The sequence below is a fragment of the Podarcis gaigeae genome (assembly GCF_964106915.1).
Source record: "Podarcis gaigeae genome assembly, chromosome: 10".
In the NCBI taxonomy this organism is placed as follows: Eukaryota; Metazoa; Chordata; class Lepidosauria; order Squamata; family Lacertidae; genus Podarcis; species Podarcis gaigeae.
The window spans coordinates 65656013-65680411 of record NC_139686.1 but is presented as its reverse complement, the minus strand read 5'-3'; the positions used below and the strand labels follow the sequence as shown (position 1 = coordinate 65680411).

The following is a 24399-nucleotide window of genomic DNA, read 5'->3' as shown; positions in this document are numbered from 1 at the left end:
ATATTTCTCCTTACAAAACTTATTGTAGTTCTACTAGCGTAATTTGTTAATTGCAGTTGCTCTTCAAATAGTTTGTATATTTCTTCCAATCTTCCGTAAATCTCTGGTCCTGCAGGTTTTGAATCCTTCCTGTCATTTTATCCAATTCTGCATAGTCCATTAATTTTATCTGCCATTCTCCTTTCGTTAGTATTTCTTCTTGGTTCCATTTCTGGTCCAACAATACTCTTGCCGCTGTTGTTGCATATAAAAACAATTTAACATCCTGTCTATTAATATCCTCACTTATAATACCAAGTAAAAATGCTTCTGGTATACACACTGCTTTTCAGATAGGCCTGAGAAAATAGTTATCAGGGTGGTGGCAGCACTAGAAAAAAAAGATTTGGGCGACACACAGAAGGGGACAGTATACAGTCGTACCTTGGAAGTCGAACGGAATCCGTTCCGGAAGTCCGTTTGACTTCCAAAACGTTTGAAAACCAAAGCACGGCAGCCAATCGAAAGCCGTGGAAACCCCATTGTATGTTTGGCTTCTAAAAATAGTTCACAAACCGGAATAGTCACTTCCAGGTTTGCGGCGTTTGGGAGCAGTGCTGGATTTACATATAAGCTAAAGGAAAAACACTGGATGTACATTTCCAAAATATAAGATAGTTCTTCTTAATTGTATTTCAGTTCAACAATTAGTTTGATAAAATACACATGTTGTTATGTGCAAATGGCTTTAGATGCCTATTAGGTCCATAAATTACCATATAACATATATTCAACACAAAAAACAGCGACAATTTGTTGTTGACAAAGGATAGCTGGACATATAAAGGGCCTCATTAATGGACTATGCAGAATTGGACAAAATGACAGGAAGAAATATACGAAGTATTACAAAGTAGAAAAAGATAGAGATATTGGTTATAAGGTTCAAATGTAATAGGGAAAATAAGAAATGCATACTAAGAGATTAGATTGGGAAATTTTCAGACAGGACTGATGGAAGTCAAAAAAATTGTGAAAATTGTGTAAGATGTGAAAGTATGTTTAATTAAAAAATTGTGTAAGATGTGAAAGTATGTTTAATTACTGTTGGAAATGGTATGTTAAAAAACTAATAAAATTATATATATATATATATATATATGGGTCCCTTTACCTTCAGTAGCTTAGGGCCTCATCAATCCTAAATCCGTCCCTGTTTGGGAGCCAAAACGTTCAGGAACTAAGCTGTTCGAGAACCAAGGTATGACTTTATTTCTAGATGGGTGAGCTGTACCCCATATGTTGAGATCTCTGAAAGAAAAATGGCATATATTACAGACAGAAGCCAACAATTGGGAGCCTCGTGGGGGATGAGCTCATTTGGGGGGGTGCTTGCTTCCTGCTGGCATATCTCAGGGCAAGATGGTTCTTCAGCTGCCCCTGTGATAACCATTGGATGAGGGAGAGGTCTCCATTGGATAGTGATAGCTTGTCAGGTCTTTTTCTTTCTTCCCCACTTTTCTCATTTTATCAAAAAACATATCATCCTTAAATCCCCCCCTCTGTTTTTTCCCCTCCCCCTCCCCAAAAACATGACCCACCCTCCCCTCCCCCACCAGACCCTCTGGTTTATCAACATATGTTATTTTCTGCATGCTACAAAACTGTACAGATCCTTAATTAATCTATCTGAATGTTATCAATAAAAAGTTTGTGAATCTTTATTCAAAACCTGCCAAGGAGTCCAGTTCATTTTGTTGTTTCTTTAAATACTTTGTAAAGGGTTCCCATTCATCTTTAAAATCACAGTTATCCCTGTCATGTAGTTTATGTGTCAATTCTGCCAATTCTGCGTAGTCCATCAATTTCTCTTGCCATAATTCTTTAGTCGGGATTTCCTCGTTCTTCCATCCTTGTGCTATTAAGACTCTTGCCGCCGTTGTCGCATACATAAAGATATTTTTCAATTTCCTTGGCAGGTCTTTTCCACAATCCCTAACAAAAATGCTTCAGGTTTTTAAACAAATGTTAACTGGAACATTTTCTTCAGTTTGTTATATATCATTTCCCAAAACTTTTTGATTTCATTACAATCCCACCACATATGATAAAAGGTCCCTTCTTTTTCTTTGCACTGTGTGTGGTGTTTTCAGTCAGTCTCGTTGCTGGGAAATTTGATCTTCGCAAATTCCAGTATGAAGCAGAGTTGAGAAGCCACCGGCTTTTGTACTTCCTAAACATTCCACTGCAGTTCTCTACTTTATAAACATTAACCCAAACACACATTCCAGAATACCCCCTCCTTTTTAACAGTGTGAGTTAGTTTTGAAACAAAGTATGTTTAGAAATGCATATTTCTTTGGGGTGGTGTTAAAATACATATTTCAATTAGTTGTTTTTAAATCACAAATTAACATGGAGTCAGGACTGCATGGACTTAGGTATGAGCTCATCTGAAAATGACATGGGCTTGAAGGAGACTTGATTTGTTCACCCCGGTTGCAGCTTGTAAAGAAATTCTCCATATCTTATAGGAAGAACATTTTGCAATATTGCTGTTGACTTGCAGGACCCATTGCAGGGGGTTGTCATAAAAGCCAGTCCATCACCCCACTCTTGGATATACAGTGGTACCTCAGGTTACATACACTTCAGGTTATATATGCTTCAGGTTACAGACCTAGAAATAGTTCCTTGGGTTCAGAACTTTGCTTCAGGATGAGAACAGAAATTGCATGGCAGTGGTGGTGCAGCGGCAGCAGGAGGCCCCTTTAGCTAAAGTGGTGCTTCAGGTTAAGAACAGTTTTAGGTTAAGAACGGACCTCTGGAACGAATTAAGGATGTAACCAGAGGTACCACTGTACAGTATGCAAATTCCCTCCCCGTTTTCTCACTTTTAAAGAACTGTTTATATTTTACCACTGTAGCACTAATATAGAACAAAGTAAGTGTGTGTGCGCGCGCAATCTCTCTTTCTCGCTCTCTTTGGAAACAAGGAAAAGTCTCCCTCTGGTCATAAAGCCCAATTGTAGCGTTAACCTTCATTTTTATTTATTTATTTAAAATGATCTATCTCGCCATTTCTGGCCCAAATGGGACCCCAGGTAGCTCACAGCACAACCAAAGAACATTGACAACCATAAAAACCAATAAAAAACCAATACCATAAATAAAAATACAATATAGAGTAGAAAGAACTGTGGAGCCAGCTTAGCCCTCATTTCCTTTCTCCCCAAGCCCTGGAAAAGGAAAAAAAAAAGATTTCGCTTCCTTCTCAAAAGATTTCCCCTTCTTTTTCTGCCGTGTACATTCCTTTGGGTGGGGAAGTTCCCTTGGAAGAGCCATCACTCTTTCCTGACTTTATGCCATATATAAAACATTTGCATACCACCACTCATTAAAAGTCCATAGTATATAAAAATATAACTACAGTGGACGCTCGGGTTGTGAACGTGATCTGTGCGGGAAGCACGTTTGCAATCCTCAGCGTTCACAACCCACAGCGGCACATCTGCGCACGTGTGGGTTGCGATTCGGCCCTTCTGCGCATGCGCAAAGCGCGATGACTGAAACCCAGAAGTAACCCGTTCTAGTACTTCCGGGTTTTGGTGGGTCTGTAACCCGAAAAACACAACCTGAAGCGTCTGTAACCCGAGGTATGACTGCTGTTGTTTAGTCGTTTAGTCGTGTCCGACTCTTTGTGACCCCATGGACCAGAGCACGCCAGGCACTCCTGTCTTCCACTGCCTCCCGCAGTTTGGTCAAACTCATGCTGGTAGCTTCGAGAAAACTGTCCAGCCATCTTGTCCTCTGTCATCCCCTTCTCCTTGTGCCCTCCATCTTTCCCAACATCAGGGTCTTTTCCAGGGAGTCTTCTCTTCTCATGAGGTGGCCAAAGTATTGGAGTCTCAGCTTCACGATCTATCCTTCCAGTGAGCACTCAGGGCTGATTTCCTTCAGAATGGAGAGGTTTGATCTTCTTGCAGTCCATGGGACTCTCCAGAGTCTCCTCCAGCACCATAATTCAAAAGCATCAATTCTTCGACGATCAGCCTTCTTTATGGTCCAGCTCTCACTTCCATACATCACTACTGGGAAAACCATAGTTTTTACTATACGGACCTTTGTTGGCAAGGTGATGTCTCTTTTTAAGATGCTGTCTAGGTTTGTCATTGCTTTTCTCCCTAGAAGCAGGCGTCTTTTAATTTCGTGGCGGCTGTCACCATCTACAGTGAGAGGTATGACTGTACAGTGAGATGTTAGACATATCCCACCAACCATGTTGGTTGGAGTTGAATGGGAGTTTGGAGACCATTCATATTTTGACTGGCCTTCCCTGTGACATTCTTGGTCCTCGCTGAATGGAGGCTGGGATACACTTATGCTACTGAAGTTCTGTTTTGTTTATTTTTTAAATCAATCTTTATTTTATTATTGGTTTTTAGTAAGATTGACTTTTTATATAGGCAATTATTATTGTTGTAAAGGTAAAAAAAAAGCTAAAGGACCCCTTGATGGTTAAGTCCAGTCAAAGGCAACTATGGGGTTGCAGCGCTCATCTCGCTTTCAGGCCGAGGGAGCCAGTGTTTGTCCGCAGACAGCTTTCTGGGTCATGTGGCCAGCATGGCTAAACTGCTTCTGGAGCAACGGAACACCGTGATAGAAACCAGAGCACACAGAAACACCGTTTACCTTCCCATCACAGTGGTACCTATTTATCTACTTGCACTAGCATGCTTTCGAACCGCTAGGTTGGCAGGAGCTGGGACAGAGCAACAGGAGCCGACCCTGTCGCATGCATTTGAACCACCGCCCTTCCGATCGGCAAATCCAAGAGGCTCAGTGCTTTAGACCACAGTGCCACCCGCATCCCTTATTATGGTTGTAAGTTGCTTTGGATGGGTTATGTGGAGATGGCAGTAGAGAGTCTGTGGCTCATGGGCTTCTGCCTTGCACTCTTTATAAAGATTTGAGGAGTGAGGTTATGACCCCTCTATTATTTTCGCTCAACCATTGCTACTGTGTTCTTTTAGCAGATCAAGATGACCAGGTCTCAGCAAAAACTGCGAGGTTTTTAGCATGGGCAATTAGAATAAGATCTATTATTTGATTACTGATGTAAATCCCCAAAGTACAGTGGTACCTCTGGTTACGTATTTAATTCGTTCCAGAGGTCCGTTCTTAAACCTGAAACTGTTCTTAACCTGAGGTACCACTTTAGTTAATGGGGCTGCCCACTGCCACTGCGCCGCCGGAGCACGATTTCTGTTCTCATCCTGAAGTATAGTTCTTAACCCGAGGTACTATTTCTGGGTTAGCAGAGACTGTAACCTGAAGCGTATGTAACCTGAAGCGTATGTAACCCGAGGTACCACTGTAGTTAAGTTTCTAGCTCTATCTTCAGTACATTTTATTTTATTTTATTGCTATGGTTAGTGGCTGATGCAATTTAGAATTCTTCTAATTCTGATTCTGCTTTGTGAAAGCAGTACAGTGGTACCTCAGGTTAAGTACTTAATTTGTTCCGGAGGTCCATTCTTAACCGGAAACTGTTCTTAACCTGAAGCACCACTTTAGCTAATGGGGCCTCCTGCTGCTACCGCACCGCCAGAGCACGATTTCTGTTCTCGTCCTGAAGCAAAGTTCTTAACCTGAAGCACTATTTCTGGGTTAGCGGAGTCTGTAACCTGAAGCGTATGTAACCCGAGGTACCACTGTATAGCAATATTTTAACAAAAATAAAGGAACTGGAGAGTCGTAGGTGGGAACTACTACAGAAGACGGTTCAACTGTGTGTTCAGTAGTGAGCTTTTTCTGGGATGGAGAGTTCCTTTGGACAGCTTTGATAAGGCTTTAAAATACGTGGGAAATACAACATTGATTGTCACTTCGTGTTGGTTCCTGACAAGTTCCTGATTGCTGTTAGTCTTTCTCCTCTCCATCAGCAGCGGGCTTAATATGAAAAAAGAATTTGTTGAAAATGGAAAGTTTGCCATGAAGCCCGCTATTAAAATAATTGCACATCTTTTAGTGGTCTGAAGCAGACGTTGCTTGCACTGCACATTATATCCACTTTGTTTCCATAGTAATGGGGAGGGCAGGAAAACCCGCAAATAAGTTGCTAAGTAATCATGGGGGCATTTCATTTTTTTAAGTGCTTCACTTGCACTCTCTCAGAACGAGGTGAGGTGGCATGAATAAATGAGTGGTTTAAGTTATAACACCAATCCACATCACATAATTACATCTCATAATAAAGGTATTTTCCAGAAAGAACAACTGCCTTTTGGGCGGCTCATGCCCTGTGTACAAATTGAAATGGAGGTTTCTGAGGCAGGACAAACATTTTGTTTGGCTCCAAGGTTTTGGCTTATGAATAGAAGCCCTCGTACACACACACACACACACACAAAATTATACTCAATGATGTTTGGGAATTTCAAGAAACCAAAACCATCAGTGCTGTGTCGAAAGGCTCAGCCCACCATCTTCATTCAAAATGGCATCTGATGGTATCTAAACGTGGACAAAAACCTGCTCTTTGATCTTAGAAAACACCATGCAAAATTTGGTTATGGTATCTAAAGTGGTGCTGAAATGCACAGTGAACAAGCGACTTTCCAAAATATACCCCAAATATGTGTTTGTCTGCACACACATGTGTGTATGTATGCATAGTGTATATGAGAATTCTGCTAGTAAGTTTCCTGAGCAAGGTCTGTACAAAGCTTTACTGAATATTAATGTTGCACTCTGATGCAACTGTTATTTAGTATACTGCATGTGCGCCAATTAGCGCTTCTACCATATTAAGCAATATATCAATTGAGTGGATAAACAAAACAAGGCAAAACTGAAGTGTTGGCTTTCCATTTGTTTGGATAGTTCTTAGTTTCTAACTAAGCCCTGTTACTTCATGGCCGGAAGGGGTCTGGCCCACTCAAAATCACTCAGTGCTTTAAGGTTTGGTCTTTGGTCTTTTATTTGCTTCCTGATAAACAGATACATAAAAAGCCCAGCAAAGCAAAAGCTGTAAACCAGGTATAGGCAAACTCAGCCCTCCAGATGTTTTGGGACTACAATTCCCATCATCCCTGACCACTGGTCCTGTTAGCTAGGGATGATGGGAGTTGTAGTCCCAAAACATCTGGAGGGCCAAGTTTGCCTATGCTTGCTGTAAACCCACGAGGAGGCTGATTAAACATCAGTGTGCAGGAAAGCCCTTTGAGAGTACTTTGTTGCTACCAGTTCTTTCTTTCCCCTATGGGACCACCATTTTATAGGCATACATGCTCCAGGTGGCTTATATTTCATACACCAGACCCTCCAAGTGTCCCTATTTTCCAGGGTCGTCCCTGATTTAGAGAAGCCATCCCGGTTTCTGATTTGATCCAGGAATGTCCCACTTTTCCTTAGGAAGCCCCTGTTTTCACTGGATAAATCATAGAATCATAGAGTTGGTAGAGACCACAAGGGCCATTGAGTCCAACCCCCTGCCAAGCAGGAAACACCATCAGAGCACTCCTGACATATGGTTGTCAAGCCTCTGCTTAAAGACCTCCAAAGAAGGAGACTCCACCACACTCCTTGGCAGCAAATTCCACTGTCGAACAGCTCTTACTGTCAGGAAGTTCTTCCTAATGTTTAGGTGGAATCTTCTTTCTTGTAGTTTGGATCCATTGCTCCGTGTTTGAGGGTATGGAGTTATTTGACTCCCGAGCTGTCTGAAGGCAATCTTGTATAGGGAAGTTTTTAAGAAATGTTTTATTATGTTTTTATATGTGTTGGAAGCTGCCCAGAGTGGCTGGGGCAACCCGGTAAGATGTGTGGGGTATAAACAGTAAAATTCACATTATGGAATGGGACATCCCTATTCTCTCTCTCTCTCTCTCTCTCTCTCTCTCTCTCTCTCTCTTTAAATATACCCTCTGACATTTCTCCAAATATCTTAAGGGCAGGTTCAATCAGCTGCCCTCCCTTATTGTAATAAAACTTCATCAATGCCTCAATGCTTTTCTGTGTCTTTCCTTTCAGTCTCTCCATATGACACTTCCAAGAGAGGTTTTTATTCAGGAATACACCCAGATACCGAAATGAGCGCGTTCATTCTATAGCCAGCTGATCCAAGCACCATCTATGCCTAGGACTGTGTCTGCCAGCAATCTCAATCTTGGTACCAGCGAAGTTTATAGATAGGCTTTCCTGTTTACCCTATGTGCTGAGGGAAGGCAACGTAAGAAAGGGTGAAAATATTAAATGGCCAGGAATGCAAGTAAGAAACTTGATTGGCTAAAGAGAGCCAGTATTATCTCCTGAGCAACAAAACATTGTTAACGTCTTTTGTGTGACAGGCTGTAGCCATCCTATCCGAGCAAGCTGGATTTTAATTCAAATTGAAATACGTATTGGGTATTTCAATTGGGAGTGCCTTTCCGATCTGTTTAATGCATTGCTTTTCTTCTTCAACATTGCCGAAGGAAGATGGGCCCGACGAGGTGGGATGCAGATTCTGAAGTGGACAAAAAGTGGCAATTCATATATGACAAACCAGATTTGAGAGAAGTTTTAGAGGCTGTTTATCCATTGCTGCCAGTCAGATCAAATTTATTTCCTTGCCACTTCAGTGACGGATATTACCATTCACACAGTTGGATAAGTGACCTTGTCAGCATTATTGGGGGAATATATTTTTATGCTGAAATTATTCACAAACTCTCTGGCGCTTTTAAAGGACTGCGGGTTCCTCTCGTTAGAATTTTAAAATTGTCATCTGTTCTTCTCTTCACGAGAAGGCATGCCTTTTTAAATATATAGGGCAAAAGAGTTGTATACTCCTCAATCTTGCAACGTCTATAAAAGCTATGCTGTTGATATTATTGAAGGGATTATTAGGTTATATGCAATGAAGCCGTACCATTTGCACAAAGACTTCCGCCTGCACACAACAGGGCCCTGTCTCTCCTTCTCTTCTCACTACATCCCCCCCCCCCCACTTATAAATCTATTCTGGGGGTTTCCCCAATCTATTGCACTTGTGGGAAGTCCTTTCAGTAACAATCTATCCATATCTCTCTTTGTCTCTCTAGAAGCAGTGCGGATTTACGTACAAGCTAAACAAGCTATAGCTTAGGGCCCCACTCTCTTGCGGGCCCCCGAAAAATTTAAAGGAAAAAAAAACCCCTGGGTGTACATTTCCATAGGTAAAGGTACTCCTGCCCATACGGGCCAGTCATGACCGACTCTAGGGTTGCGCGTTCATCTCGCTCAAGAGGCTGGGAGCCGTCGCCGTCCGAAGACACTTCCTGGTCATGTGGCCAGCGTGACGAAGCTGCAGCTGGCGAGCCAGCACCAGTGCCGCACACGGACACGCCATTTACCTTCCCGCTATAAAGCGGTACCTATTTATCTACTTGCACTTAGGGGTGCTTTCAAACTGCTAGGTGGGCAGGAGCTGGGACTGAACGACGGGAGCTCACCCCGCCGCGGGGATTCGAACCGCCAACCTTACGATCAGCAAGTCCTAGGCACTGAGGTTTTACCCACAGCGCCACCCGCGTCCCAAGAAAACCCCTGGATGTACATTTCCATAATATAAGATAAAAAACAAATAAAATAAAACCTACATACAGCAACAGCGTTTTGTGTTGTGTAGGCCCCTATGATGTAAGTAATGGGCCCCGCCTGCTAGCCTGCTCCCTAAAATATCACTGGTTTGCTCATTTCCGATATATAGGGTGTCTGCATTCTGCATGTGCAAATGGCTTTAGGTACCTATTAGGTCCATAAATATAGCATATATTCAACACAAAAAACAGTGACCATTTGCTGTTGACAAAGGACATCTGGGCATATAAAGGGCCCCATTACCTTCAGTAGCTTAGGGCCTCATCAAACCAAATCCAGCCCTGTCTAGAAGTTATAAGCAGATTTATCCATGCTGTATAAGCAATCATTATTAGAGTACCATTTGTATGGACATGGAACTTTAAAGGAAGCAACAGCAAACGGGATTTACAATGTATGTTCTTTTTAGTTGATTGGTTTCATTTTAAGCGATACATACTAGAACTACCAAACACCTTGTAGGCCACAGTTTTCAAGAAAACTGTTCTTCCTGTTACCTGTTTACAATCAGCAGTTGATCTGCAACCTTCTTCAACGTCTCATGTCTCTTATAGCCAGTGGGTTTTTTCTGGGGGCACGCAGGGGCACGCATACCCGTAAACATTTTGTGAATTTAACGGGAGAAGAAACTAATTTTTTTAAAAAATATTTAGTTCCTTCTCTAGCATGGTGAATCGTCAGTTCCATTGCTATATCTGATGGCGGCCTCATTTCCTTTCCCAGTGTTTCCCGAGTCTCAGTCAGAAACAAACATTTAATGTGTGAAGCAGTGTGGAATGTGGATGTGTGATAATATGAGGTAATGCATGTTCTTCGTACTTTTGTCCATTTACTGTATTTGTTTTCCCCAATTTGAGCTATAAAATGGTGATTTTCTTGAGTCAAAATGAGAGTACCCCTAAACAATTTTTTAAGCAAAAAAGCACTGCTTATAACCATTTTGCAGCAATTATGAGTCCAGTGAGATCTCAAATAGTGATTTCATTGTATTTCTTCCTTTACAATTGGAATCCCTATTTTTTGGTTTTTCCAATGCACATGGCCGCCCGATCAGACAGCACATCTCTTCTATGATGCTTCTTTTGTACCAACCTTCCTCATTCTGTGGCCTCCAGATGTTTGGGGCTACTGTTAAGTTGTGGGTGAACATATCAGACGACACAGCGATTTTTCAAACAGCTCTTGTTTATTCACATGCCAGAACTGAACTGAACTGAAGGCTTCAGCCAGCCTGCTTATATAGAGCTCCACTACAACGCAACAGTAACAACTTTCTGTAACTATCCAATCACTGAACGTCACTTTCAATTCGTTATTTGCATATGTGGACCTGAGTGAAAACTATCTACAGTATCCCCCTGCTGGCTCAGGGTGAGAACTTCAGTACATAACAGCTACAAATCCCATCGACCTCAGACAGCGCAGCTGTGGTGGCTGAGACTGATGGAAGTGGTAGTCCACAACATCTGGAGGGCTTCAGTTTGGGGAAGATTGCTTTGCATGAATATTTCAAACATAATGGGATAAATGGAGATGACTTAGTGGCAAGGGAATAATACCACCTCAAAATCTGTGAACCACAGTAGCGTGTTTCACTTCCTATTATGGTAGGGCTGACACATATACGAAATCTTTTTCCAGCCCTTCTCTCTCCTCTGGATGTTGGCCTTCGAACAAATTTTAGTTGGTGGTAAACTGCAGTTTTTAAAAAGCAAAATAGGAAAGCAGTCCGTTACCAATGATTCTAGTTGATTTGGCAAATTAATGTTTTAGATCACCATGCAGCGGTAGACATAATTAAATGTCAGAGGGAGAGAGGGAGAGGACTAAATGCATGAATAAAATATCTTTTATTTTATCATTACATTTTTATAATAAAATTTACTTGTCATCTTAATGTAATAATGTAGCTAACAAGATAATTTATTTCTGAATATAATTGAGATGTACAGAATGAGGAAGCAAGGCCCTCTGAGATGTCAGATTCACTCTGTTGGAGAGAAGCTCATCTGTGGAAGCTGGTGAAAAATTAAAAACAAACTCGCAGAAAAAAGTTGAAGTTGGTGTGGAGAAAAGAGGGATGGGTAAGTTGAGCAGACCAGTGCAGTAGAAATGCAACATCAAACGTTGCGTCTCAACTAATGATCTCTGAAGACCATTTCCCCCCTTTTTTGGACTTTTACCTTCTGATTTGTTCATTCTCCTCTGCCTTGATTCTCATTGCCTTTTGTAGACAGGGCAGTTGTCTGCTAGTTCCATCTGGTACGCAGGCTGAGACCCTACCTGCCCGCAGACTGTCTCGCCAGAGTGGTGCATGCTCTGGTTATCTCCCGCTTGGACTACTGCAATGCACTCTATGTGGGGCTACCTTTGAAGGTGACCCAGAAACAGCAACTAATCCAAAATGTGGCAGCTAGACTGGTGACTGGGAGTAGCTGCCAAGACCATGTAACACCAGTCCTAAAAGACCTACACTGGCTCCCAGTACGTTTCTGAGCACAGTTCAAAGTGTGGGTGCTGACCTTGAAAGCCCTAAATGGCCTTGGCCCAGTATACCTGAAGGAGCATCTCCACCCACATCGTTCAGCCAAGGCACTGAGGTCCAGCTCCGAGGGCTTTCTGGCGGTTCCCTCGCTGTGAGAAGTGAAGCTACAGGGAACCAGGCAGAGGGTCTTCTCAGTAGTGGCGCCCGCCCTGTGGAAAGATCTCCCATCAGATGTCAAGGAGATAAAGAACTACACAACCTTTAAGACATTTGAAGGCAGCCCTGTTTAGGGAAATGTTTAGGGAAGTTTTTAATGTTTGATGTTTTATCCCTTTATTATTACTATATTATTAATAATAATAATATTCTGTTGGGAGCTGTCCAGATTGGCTGTGGAAACCTAGCCAGATGGGCAGGGTATAAATAATAAGTTGTTGTTGTTGTTGTTGTTGTTGTTGTTGTTGTTATGCCTCTTTTTAGAGTGTATGACTCCTTTTTAACACAATATGGCTGCCATCTCACATCCCTGCAAAGGCGTTTCCGTGCGCTGCTCTGGTTCGCCGGAAGCGGCTTAGTCATGCTGGCCACATGACCTGGAAGCTGTATGCCGGCTCCCTCAGCCAATAAATCGAGATGAGCACCGCAACCCCAGAGTCGGTCACGACTGGACCTAATGGTCAGGGGTCCCTTTACCTTTTCCTACATGTTGCCACACTGCTCCACAAATATAATAGGTTTCCAGGTCTTGGTGCACAAGGTTTAGCCTCTATTTTGCAGCTGATCCTTTGATTTTACGATGGAGGAGGTGGCCTTGTTTTGCAGATTGGGGAAGAGGGTTCTGTGCTGCTGTTTGCTCCCTCTGTAGGTTAAAAAGCTGGCTGGATGTTTTCGTTCAGGAAAGACACAGCATTAAGAAGTGTGTGTGTGTGTGTGTGTGTGTGTGTGTGTGTGTGTCTAGAAGAAACTTAAATGTCAGGCCCATAACCGTAAAGGAATTGGCAAGCCCCCAACACGGTATTTTCAATAAACATGATTTGCTTTTTTAGAGATGGGGGAAGACTCCTCCTTTGTACAAACTACAAAGAATTATGTGAAATGCAGTACAAATGTCTGTTGCTGGAGGTTTGCATGGCAGAAGATGAATGTCTCTGTCCATTTTATTTTTTTTAACCTGATTTGGCAGGGGATTGTTGTGCTAGGAGGACTGGAGCTGCGAGTTCGGTCTAAATCAAAATAAGTAGCTATCTGTTGTGGTACCTGGAGCCACATTATGACGTGGCAGGTGGCTATGCAGCATATCACCCATAATTCCCCCTCGTGACACTCCTGCGACATAAATTAGAGCAGGAGGTGCAGGGGCTGCGCATCAATTATCTTTAATGCTGCGCTGTCTCTCATGCACAATTGGTGCACTATGGTGTATTATTTAGGCTGCGCGGCGGAGTACCTGTAAATTGTATTTTGTTTGTTCCTTGCAGCTGCCAGATGGTGTGGAACTCTATACAACATCTCTTAGTGTTGCTGAATTTTAAGCAGGCAAATAGAATGTTATACAATGTTTTCCCTGTCGCTCTCGTTCTTCACCATGTGCTCACCCTGTTTGATGCTCGCATGAATTAGCAACTGGTAGTACTCCCCACCATTTTGCAGTCTTAAATCCCTCACAATTGCTTTGTACTTGCTTGCGTTGATGACAACAATGGCTAGCCTGTGTGGAGCGCTTTTCAAAATGCTCCAATTTGTTCTCTTGGCTGTCTCTCGCTTGCGTGTGTAAATCCGACGGGCACAATCCAGCCAAAATTAAGCACTTTTAGGTCCCATTGATTCCCATTTAAGGATCTGAACCCTTGTTTAACTCTGCCCTTGAAATGATTTAACAGGTCTTAACCTGGGTTGGATCGTGCAGCCTGCTCCAAATTGAAACTGTCATTGAAATTCTACTCAAGAGTAGAACTCCGTCGTATAGTTAGCAGAGTAAAAACTTAAACACATTGCAGGATTCCCAAAAAACAGATCAGAGGCAATTGTATTTCATCCAGCAGAGCTTTACTGCTACCAAGGACAAATGAGCATAATGGTCACAAATCCAATACATTCAGGATTGGCACTGTCCATAAGAAATCCAGTTGCAGCAGACTTAACTTAAACTTACAAGAAATTACAATAAGTCTAAACCTTAACACTAAACATACTATGTACAGAACACCACACAAGAAGGAACAGGAATAGAAGAGAAAATGAGTGAAACCCAGTGCTGAAACAGTTAATTGAAATGGAATACAAAAAGGGAGGTGTGAGGAGGTCAATGAAACAAGTGAATGAAAGATAAGATATTGAAATTATTGGATGTGTTTTTAATTGTCTTTGTTTTGTTTTGTTAATTCAATGTTTTAAGGTTAATGTTATGTAGTGTTTTTGTATTGTATCGTATTGTTTTGTTTAATTCTCTTTCTTTTTTTGTAATCTTTAAACTGTTAATAAACATTATTTTTTTTAAGAAACCCAGGCTCCTTCTGGCCTCTTATTATAGTCAGCATGACCTTGAAGAAGAGATAACAGAACCAGTTTAAGCCAGCTGTACTTAGCGTCTCTGAAGGAATAACCCAAACATCACGAACCTTCTGCTTGTTTCTTTCACACACAGAAGCTTCCAGAAGCTTCCAGAATCCTCTTGAATTAATTAGAATAGGAAAGATTTCTACGTATCAGATTAATACTTTCTGCACTAAGAAATACAAATTGACTCTTCTGTTTCTGTTTATCTTCATGGATACATTGCGGAATCTTACTCAACCCATCTGTCACTAGAAAATCTCCTGACATGTTATTTAACACAAAAAACACACTTGCTTCTGGCTTTTGCTTCACTTACTATACACATTTTGCTTGTGATCCTTTAGAAAATGAAAGTCGCTAACCTGATGCAAATAGACTACAACTTGACTCCTGGCCATGTAGACTGGGGCTGATAAGATTTTTGGGACTACAAATAAGCCACCTTTGCCCCAGAAGTAGGCATATGTTGAAAAATAATATCCACAGGTCTTGTAAAAGATGCTCAGTGCACTGTCCTAATGCATAAAAGTAAAGTGACCCCTGACTGTTAGGTCCAGTCGTGGCCGACTCTGGGGTTGTGGCGCTCATCTCGCTTTATTGGCCAAGGGAGCCGGCGTACAGCTTCTGGGTCATGTGGCCAGCATGACTGAGCCGCATCAGGCAAAACCAGAGCAGAGTATGGAGAAGCCATTCACCTTCCCGCCGGAGTGATACCTATTTATCTACTTGCACTTTGACGTGCTTTGGAACTGCTAGGTGGGCAGGAGCAAGGACCGAAGAAGAGGAGCTCACCCCGTCGCAGGGATTCGAACTGCCAACCTTCTGATCTGCAAGTCCTAGGCTCTGTGGTTTTTTGCTCTTTTTGCATTTTTGTTTTTGAGGCTTTTTCAGTTCATTTGCTTTTGTGACTGTGTGGAACCCAGTTCAGCTACTGACTGATTGATTGTGTGACTGCGGAAATGGATAAAAGCCCCCCAATCCAAACAGTGACTATCATCAGTGCAGGTAAGAAAATAATAATAATTTTAATTTTTATCATCTACAATACTGTCTTATTTATTTTGTAGTACAGTACATTGATTATTGCTTTCATTTTATGGATCAATGGTCTCTCTCATTAGATAGTAAAATTCATGTTAAACTGCTATTTTAGGGGTTGTTTTTAAAAATCTGGAACAGATTAATCCGTTTTGCATTGCTTTCTATGAGAAAGCACGCCTTGGCTTTGGAACACTTTGGTTTTGGAATGGACTTCCGGAATGGATTAAGTTTGAGAACTGAGATACCACTGTACCAAGATGTGTAGACAGGGGTTTCATCTAGGGTGGGACACTTGACCTGTCAGATATTGATCAGGCAAATGCATGGCAACAAAAACTATCATACGAACCTGCCTTATACAATGTCATATTATTTCTCCTTCTAAGTCAGTGTTGTCTATTCTGACCTGCAGCAGCCCTCCGGGATCTCTGGCAGAAACATTCACCACCACCTGCTTCTTCATTGGAGATGACAGAGGCTTAGGACTTTCTGCATCTAAGCCATCCTGGGTTGAAGCATCATTAGGGTGGGGGCTTAAAATAAATTTGTAGCACAGGTCTCCTGCCATGCATATAGGTAAAGGTAAAGGGACCCCTGACTGTTAGGTCCAGTCGTGGCAGACTCTGGGGTTGCAGCGCTCATCTTGCTTTATTGGCCGAGGGAGCCAGCGTACAGCTTCCGGCTCATGTGGCCAGCATGACTAAGCGAACCAGAGCAGCACACGGAAACACTGTTTACCTTCCCGCCAGAGCAGTACCTATTTATCTACTTGCACTTTGACATGCTTTCGAACTGCTAGGTTGGCAGGAGCTGGAACCGAACAATGGGAGCTCACCCCATCGCGGGGATTCGAACTGCCGACCTTCTGATTGGCAAATCCTAGGCTCTGTGGTTTAACCCACAGCGCCACCCGCGCATATACCTCCATCAAATTCTATGTGCACAATCTCTTGAGTCACAAAAAAAAGGTTTCTATTTTAATACCAAAACTGCATGTTACACACATCTGAAAGGACACCATGGTCCACAATAGGGTCTGTTTTTATTTTAACATTTCACCCAACCCATAGAAAATCTTTTCTTGATGTCGGCAGCACAAGAGAATTGTAGAAAGTCCTGTATTTTGGATTGCAAAAAATGTATAAGCTACTAAATGTACTATGCTACAGGAAGGGCCAAGATTTTGAAGACTTTAGACACATTGGGTAGGTATGCAAAGAATTAAGACTATTATGGATATTCCTGGGTATAAATGGCCAAGGAATTCTGTGGTTCTGAAACTGAGAGAGCTGAAGAATTTAATCTCAATGAAATGTTTAAAAAAGGTGTGTGTGTTGAGGGGGAAGATTGCTAATATGCTTGGATTTTAGTGATGAAAAAAAAACTGATAAGATCAAAGAATTTCCCAAGAAAATAGGAAGCAAACATTTGGCTGGGAATATTAATCGATAAGATTGTATCTTTAGTTTGTTTGAGAGGGTTTTTAAAAACAAACAAACAGTGAGATATACCGAAAGCAGCAATATAAAGGTCAAATAGACAAGGTGCAAGAGGTTGGGTAATAATTCAGATAGGAATTTAATTTAATTTAGTGAGGAATGGGGAGAGGACAACGCATTTTGTATGCAATTTTCAATGCTATATGATTTATATGCAGCCTTTAGGCATTTTTACACTCCTGGCTTGAGAGCAGAATTGCAAAATTTGGAGAAGTGTGCATTTTGGAAGAGGATAGATGTGCTTTGCTTTACATATTGTTTTGGGAAGTGTGGTTTAGTTAAGTTTAAATGTGAACTGGATGGAATCCCCCATCCTTACAGAAAATAATATATAATAACTACCAAGTAATGAATAATAGTGGTATCCTGTTAATGGTTTTCATTTTCTTTTCTTTTTTTAGTCTCTTCTAACTGTGACCAATTTGCCTGCAAACATCTTAAAAATAGGCCAATTCACCTCAAAGCTTTTATTTTTCTGGCCTATTTCCTTGCAAAATCTTGAGCTCTCTCCGCAATGTCACTTTTTCTCACTTGATAAACAAATTAGCTTGGTGATTTAAGCATTCTCACCCCTGCCATTATATTTTTTATGAGGGCTAGCTTGATAAATGTTCATATACTAGGATGAAGGGTTATAGCAGTTTCTGCCACTGTCACTGCAAGAAAGCTGTGAGGCAAAAAGTCTGTGAGGCTAGGCACACTTAATTGAAAATTAGCTTTGAGCTGCTTTTAGTAAATCTCCTTCAGTAAGACAAGTGGGTGTAGTTCACACACTTCTCTAAAAGAGTATTCCACAGTTTTTTTCAGTTGCAAATCCTGCATTCTTTTTCCAGAATTCCCATATGGGAACTTCTCAAGCACATCTGTAGGAAACTTGCAAAGTAGATATTTTAAAGCTTCTGCTGTTGTATGTATAGACATACATAGCAGTATGGTGTGTTATATATACCAGACATTTAGGACATATACACATATACAGGACCCAGTACAGAGTACAAACCTAGAATTGCAGAATTGTGGAACTGGGGGCCACACCAAAGGCCATCTAGCCCACCCCCCTGCAATGCAGGAATCACAATGAAGAGTCCCTGACAGATACCCCCGCCCCAATTGCTCTGCTTCAGGACCCTTTGCCTATTGCTTCATTACAGAGGCCAGAATTTTGTTTCCTCTGATATTCAAGATTTTTGTACTTGCATTGTTGTATATAAAACAGGGACTTTTTCATATCGTCTTCTAAATAGAGAAATTGATGGTTGGTCTTCTGGAGAAGTTAGCTTGCTTATCTTCAGGGTAAATGACTTATGAGGAATATTAATAGGAAACTGCCTTGGATAGAGTCAGACATTGACCCATCCAGACATTTCAGACAGGGAACATTCTCTGTCCCACCTGGAGATGTCATCCAGGATTATCTATGAGGATGGTGATAATGCAAAGCAGATTGTCTAATCCTGTGCTATGGACACGCCTAGACTTGGGCCTCTTCTCCTGCATTTCAAGGGACGTTGGGATTGTCTCCTTTTGGAAATGGGGCTGAATGAAGAATGATCCGACATAAAAACATGAACTCCAAAAGAGAAGATCCAGCAAACCTGCAGACGGAACAGCAGGTGCTTCAAAGTTCTGAAGAAAGATCAGGAGGGGGGGGGCAAGTTTGACCCAGGGTCAAGGTGGGTGGGTTGCCATGGTAACAATGACTTGCCCTCCTTTGTGACATCTCTTGCTTCCCCTTTAAAAGCCACCAGCTACAGGTGTCCATTGTGGGTTAGTGAGGAGATCAGGAGAGAGAGGAGTGTGTGTGATTGGCGGAAGGAGAGGTGGTTGGAGAGGTACGGTTTGGCGTAGGTAGTACAGCCAGGAAGGAGGGACTTATTCTGTACACCATGTTCAACTTCAAACTGTAAGTAGTATTTCTTCCCCTTCTCTGTGTCTCCTGGGGTGGGATCCTGGAATCCCCTGCACAGTCTCAGCCCCCTGAAATTGTCTTGACCAGTCACTCCACTCCTGAAGAGCTCAGCTCCTCCACACTCTTTCCCTGCCTTCCTATTTCCTCTCCTCTCCTCTCCCATCTCATCAATTACATTCATTGTTTACATTCATAGGCCAGCTATCCTCCCAGGAGCTCAAGATGGCATACCTGGTTCTCCCCGCCACCAGTTTTTATCCTCATATCAACCCTGCAAAGTAGGCTAGGCTGAGGGGGAAAAGACTGGCCGAAGGTCAATCAGTGTGCTTCATGAAGATTTGAACCCTGGTCTTCCAGGTCCCCCTAGTCCAGCACTCCATCTTCCATCTCTCCAACTGTTAAGCCCTTTCTGTGGGTCTCTGTCTGTAAACAAGACTCCACCACCTTTCTCTCTCAGCCTCCCAATGTTGTTCTGCTCGTTTTCTTGGACCCCTTGATGCTTGGAGGACCAACCTAGCGGTCTCCTCCCTCTCTGGGCAGGGCTGTCCTTCAAAGACTAGGCAGAGGCACCCTTTAAATGCTGGGTGGAGAGTTGCAATCCCTCATGGGATATAGCATAGCAGGAAAAGGAAAGCAAAGGCCTGTTTGGTCCAGTGGCCAACCAGATGTCTCCAGGAAGCCCACAAGGATTGTCCCCTAACAGGTGGCTTCAGTGGTAGATTGCCTCCAAACCCAGAAGTTCTACATACTGTAACTATTTCAGATCGTAACCATAAATACTCCCCTCTTCCTCAATGAAGAGGTGTGACCCCCCCCTTTCCAACGTTGCAAGGCACTTGTCCTTTGCACATCTTTTGGCTGCCAATTTCACAAACCAATTAAGTGTTATGTGAAGAAGTGCCCATCGATGGGGCAAAAACCTCTCCCATCTCTCCATTTACTTATTTTGTTTCTTTGCTTCATAAAATTTATATACAATATATATATATATATATGCGGTTTACAAGGTAAAACAATGTAGGTGTCGTATGTTGACAAGGCCTCGCTCCTGTCAGCACTCACGCTGCAGCATCCTGCACTAACTTCAGCTTCCAGGTCAAACACAAGGGAAGCTCCACGTACAGTGCATGGCAGTAATCCAGTCTTGAAGCAATCAGGGCATGAACTATGGTAGCCAGGCTCTCTTGGTCCTGGAATGGCAGGAGCTGGTACCTCCTTTCTCTCCAAGCCCTGAATGCTCTTGGCTGCCTCTCTGCAGCTGTTATGAAGTCCTACAGTTCATTCAACTGCAGAAAGAGGGAAGGAATTGGGAGGGATGTGCTGGCAATTCTCTATTAGGCTAAAGGTATTTCTGTTCTGCATCATCTCTTCTAGGCTCAGGAGACTAAAAAATTTCATTCAACCAGAAAAGAACAATGAGGTGGCCCCGCTGCTGGACAATAAACAGCCTGTGGCCAGTGGCGGAGGAAGCCAGAAAATCAAAGACGAAGGGCACCCGGAGGAGGGGCGATCTGCCCACTGTGGCGGGTCAGAAAGAACAAAAAGACGCCTCAGAAAGACCAGAAAGGTGGCCCCGCTGCAGAAGAAGCTTATGCCTCCAGGTGAGGAAGTTCCCCCCGTGCCATTTTTGGAAGGGCAGGAATAGGCCAGGGTGGTAGCTCAGGGAGAGATGAAATAATAATAGAAAAAGCAAAAAAGACCTTAAAGGAATTTTTTGAACTGAATTTAAATAAGGGCACCGATTTAAAGATAGTCTGGGATGCTAGTAAAGCTGTCTTAAGAGGTTTCTTTATTCAACAAAACGTAATTCAAAGAAAACAAAAGGAAAAAACAACAACAAGAAATCGTAGAGATTAGAAAAAGCAAGCTGGAATTATACAAAAAACCAAATAGTGTAGAATTAAAAAGAAATATTAAGATCCTACAATCTCAATATTTAATGCTAATAAATGCAGAAATGGAATGGAAACTAAGATTATTGAAACAAAAAACCTTTGAACATGCTAATAAACCAGGAATGTTATTAGCATGGCAATTAAAGAAGAGGGAGGCAGAAAAGCTTATAGAGTTAAGTGCGAAGGCAAAATAATAAACAACTCTAAAGAAATAGAGAAACGATTTGTCGAATTCTTTAGAGAACTCTATAAGGAAGGAAATGAAACATCAGAAGAAGTTAAAGAATATTTAGAACAGAACGGTCTTCCGGAACTTACTAAAGAACAAAAAGAACTGTTGAATGCCCCTATTACATTGCACGAAATTCAAAGAGCAATTAAGGAAGCAAAGATAGGAAAGTCACCAGGGCCAGATGGCCTACTGGCAATATATTATAAAAATTTTGAGGACATACTGTCTGACCCATTAAGAAGTATCATGAACAACATCTTAAAAGATGGAACCATGCCGGAATCATGGAAAGACAGCCTTACTGCATTAATTCCAAAACAGGGAACGGACAATCTACTTATTAACAACTATAGGCCTATCACACTCCTAAATAGCGATTATAAATTATATGCAAATATTTTAGCCGAAAGATCAAAAAAAGTCTTCCAGATGATTATACACAATGACCAAGCTGGCTTTTTGCCCGGGAGGCACATTTATAGCAACACTAGAAACATTATAAACTTATTAGAGTATTTAGACTTTAGAGTAGAAAAGAAGGCAATCTTAATGGCCATAGATGCCGAAAAAGCTTTCGATAGGGTCTCCTGGAAATTTATGAAAGGTCAATTACACCATATGGATTTTGGTATACAGTGACGCGGGTGGCGCTGTGGGTAAAAGCCTCAGTGCCTAGGACTTGCCGATCAAAAGGTCGGCAGTTCGAATCCCCGCGGCGGGGTGCGCTCCCGTTGCTCGGTCCCAGCGCCTGCCAACCTAGCAGTTCGAAAGCATCCCTGGGCGCAAGTAGATAAATAGGGATCACTTACTGGCGGGAAGGTAAACGGCATTTCCGTGTGCTGCGCTGGCTCGCCAGATGCAGCTTTGTCACGCTGGCCACGTGACCCGGAAGTGTCTCCGGACAGCGCTGGCCCCCGGCCTCTTAAGTGAGATGGGCGCACAACCCTAGAGTCGGACACGACTGGCCCGTATGGGCAGGGGTACCTTTACCTTTTTATATAAAAGGGATTGAAGCATCCAATTATGCTAAAAGGGATTGAAGCCATCCAATTATGCTAAAAGATTGGGAAACCAAGGAGAAGATTATTAGAATAATCTTTGAAGCTGCAAAGGGACGAACTAACGTGTCCCCATGTCCTTCTCTTGTTGCAGTTGTGCCCAAACTCTTTGAAACTCTTCCAAAGCCTCAGGTTAGTACTGGGGGGAACAAAAGAGGAGTGGATCCCCAGACCCCCTGACTGCTGACTGTGGTCTTTGCCCTCAACTCTGCAGTCTCTGAATCCTTCCATGCCCACCCTCCAAAAGGCAACTAATGCAGCTAATGTGGCATGTGTCAGGATGATGCTAGAGGCATGTCCTGCCCTCTTCCCTGGTGCTGCCCTTCCACCTCTGCCCAGGAGGCTGCAGGGCCCATGGAGGTCCTCTGGGGCAAGGGATTGGGCCCAAGCCTGAGGGAGGCCACTCTTTCCTGGCTTGGGCCTGCTTGTGGGCTCCCTTGCACCTGTCAATGGTGGGTTTTGTAGTGTCACAAAAGGCGTCTGATGCATATTTCTCTTTCTGCTGCAGGAAGCAACAGCCAGACATCAGCTGCCAGAACCCAAAGAAGGTAAATGAATCTGCACACCTTGAGGACTTTTCACTTAGTAGTGTTATGGTTCATGCCCGAGAAAGACCTCCCAGGCCTTCTTGCTGTGCCTTGCAGGCCTTTTTCACTTTGCCTCAGTAGGCAGGGCCCTGACTGACTCCAGCTACAAAAGCTGAGGTGGTTGAACCATTGGGTTTGGGTATAGTTTAGAGGGCTGTTAATTCAGTCTCTCTTTTTCATTCTCTTCCAGAAGACCTGCTTATTGAGGACATCGAATGGGCTTAAGGTGGACTTCCGGCAGAGCCGCGACCATTAGAAAGAAGAGCAAGACAGCCCTCTAGGGAATCTGGATCAATGCAGGGGTTTTAGAAGCTCTGTGAAGGCTACACGGATCTCAGAACCCCAAGAGGATTATCTTGGTGGACATAGCACCCGGCAGTGCCCAGTCGTGCTCTCCTGCTCCCCAGGTTTTGTCAATAAATCCGGAGACAGGATCGAACTGCGGACTTACTAAAATTGAGTTTACAATGATTCGGAGAGCTGAGGGTGTAAAAAGGGAGTCCGTCCCGGCAGCTGGGAGAAGATGGCGTATGGTTGCAGGAAGGAGCGAGGAGAGAAAGTATCTGCTGAGTGTTGCCAAAAAGACCTCGGTTACTTTGTTTAAAGTGATGAGGCTAAGATTTTATGAAGGACCAACAGGTGGCGAGTGAAGTAAGAGGAATCTACTTTTCTTCTCTGGGCAGATTCTATCCTGCCAGCGGCTTAAATTCGTCACACTCCACCATTTTTGGACTGGGAAAGCCCTGCTAATTTTAGCTAATAAACTGAGGCTTGCATTAACAAACTGCTTTGTAACTTTGGAAAGTTTAATATCTCCGGCCAAAGCTTTTCGTTCGATATACTGATATACTGTTGGATTTTGCTACCAGATTAATTACAGTTTAAGGGAAGGAGGCTTTGAAATCGGGACTTTTAACCCCCCCTCCTCCCCCTTTCTTCCTCTCCTGGAGGAAAGAGTTGGAAACTTTTTATTTCACCGTGTGTTATATGTGGCTTTTTACTTCTTCTAATACCTTGGATTAAGCTGACAAGCGGCGGAAGACAAAGAAGAACCCCAGTTGGATTACAAATATCTTTCTATTTCCCATTAAATCTTTCCTTATTAGGTAAAATATTGGTAATAAAGTTGAACATATTACCAAGGATGATGTTTTTATTTCAAAGTATCCCAATACTAAGAGGAGAGAAATGTTTTAATAATAGGAAAAGAGATTTGGCCAAATTCATGTGGTCAGGGGAAAAATGAAGAATAAACCATAAAATAATGATAGATAAGAAGGAAAGAGGAGGATTTGGCCTCCCTGACATGGAGTTATACCATGATGTGGTGGGTCTGACCTGGCTAAAAGAATGGATTAAATTAGACAATTCAGATGTGTTGGATTTAAAGGGAGTAGACCCGAAATTTGGATGGCATGCCTATCTAATAGATTAGAAAGTCAAAGCACATAAAGAGTTCCTAGGGCATATAGTCAGAAAGTCTATATATAAAATATGGGAGAAATATAAAAGACTCCTAGAACCAAAAACTCCT

The 24399-nt window shown here is 42.5% G+C and overlaps 1 protein-coding gene across 10 annotated transcripts in view; it reads left to right on the top strand.

Moving 5' to 3' along the window:
• Positions 1-23304, top strand: part of LOC310826577 (uncharacterized protein) — a 51262-nt gene extending 27958 nt beyond the window's left edge. Inside the window, exons 2-8 of one of the 10 annotated variants that reach the window (XM_083701700.1) lie at positions 10327-10402; positions 11556-11687; positions 16098-16261; positions 18554-19087; positions 20468-20694; positions 22787-22826; positions 23056-23304. In XM_083701700.1, the coding sequence (XP_083557826.1) occupies positions 19071-19087; positions 20468-20694; positions 22787-22826; positions 23056-23071 (300 nt within the window). In that variant the 5' untranslated portion in view covers positions 10327-10402; positions 11556-11687; positions 16098-16261; positions 18554-19070 and the 3' untranslated portion in view covers positions 23072-23304. Of the gene's footprint in view, positions 1-10256; positions 10403-10570; positions 10975-11547; positions 11688-15510; positions 15650-16097; positions 16262-18553; positions 19088-19681; positions 20695-22786; positions 22827-23055 lie in introns of those variants that run through there. The other 9 variants (XM_083701699.1, XM_083701701.1, XM_083701702.1 and 6 more) reach the window with 9 other exon arrangements.
• The last annotated feature ends 1095 nt before the right edge of the window (positions 23305-24399 follow it).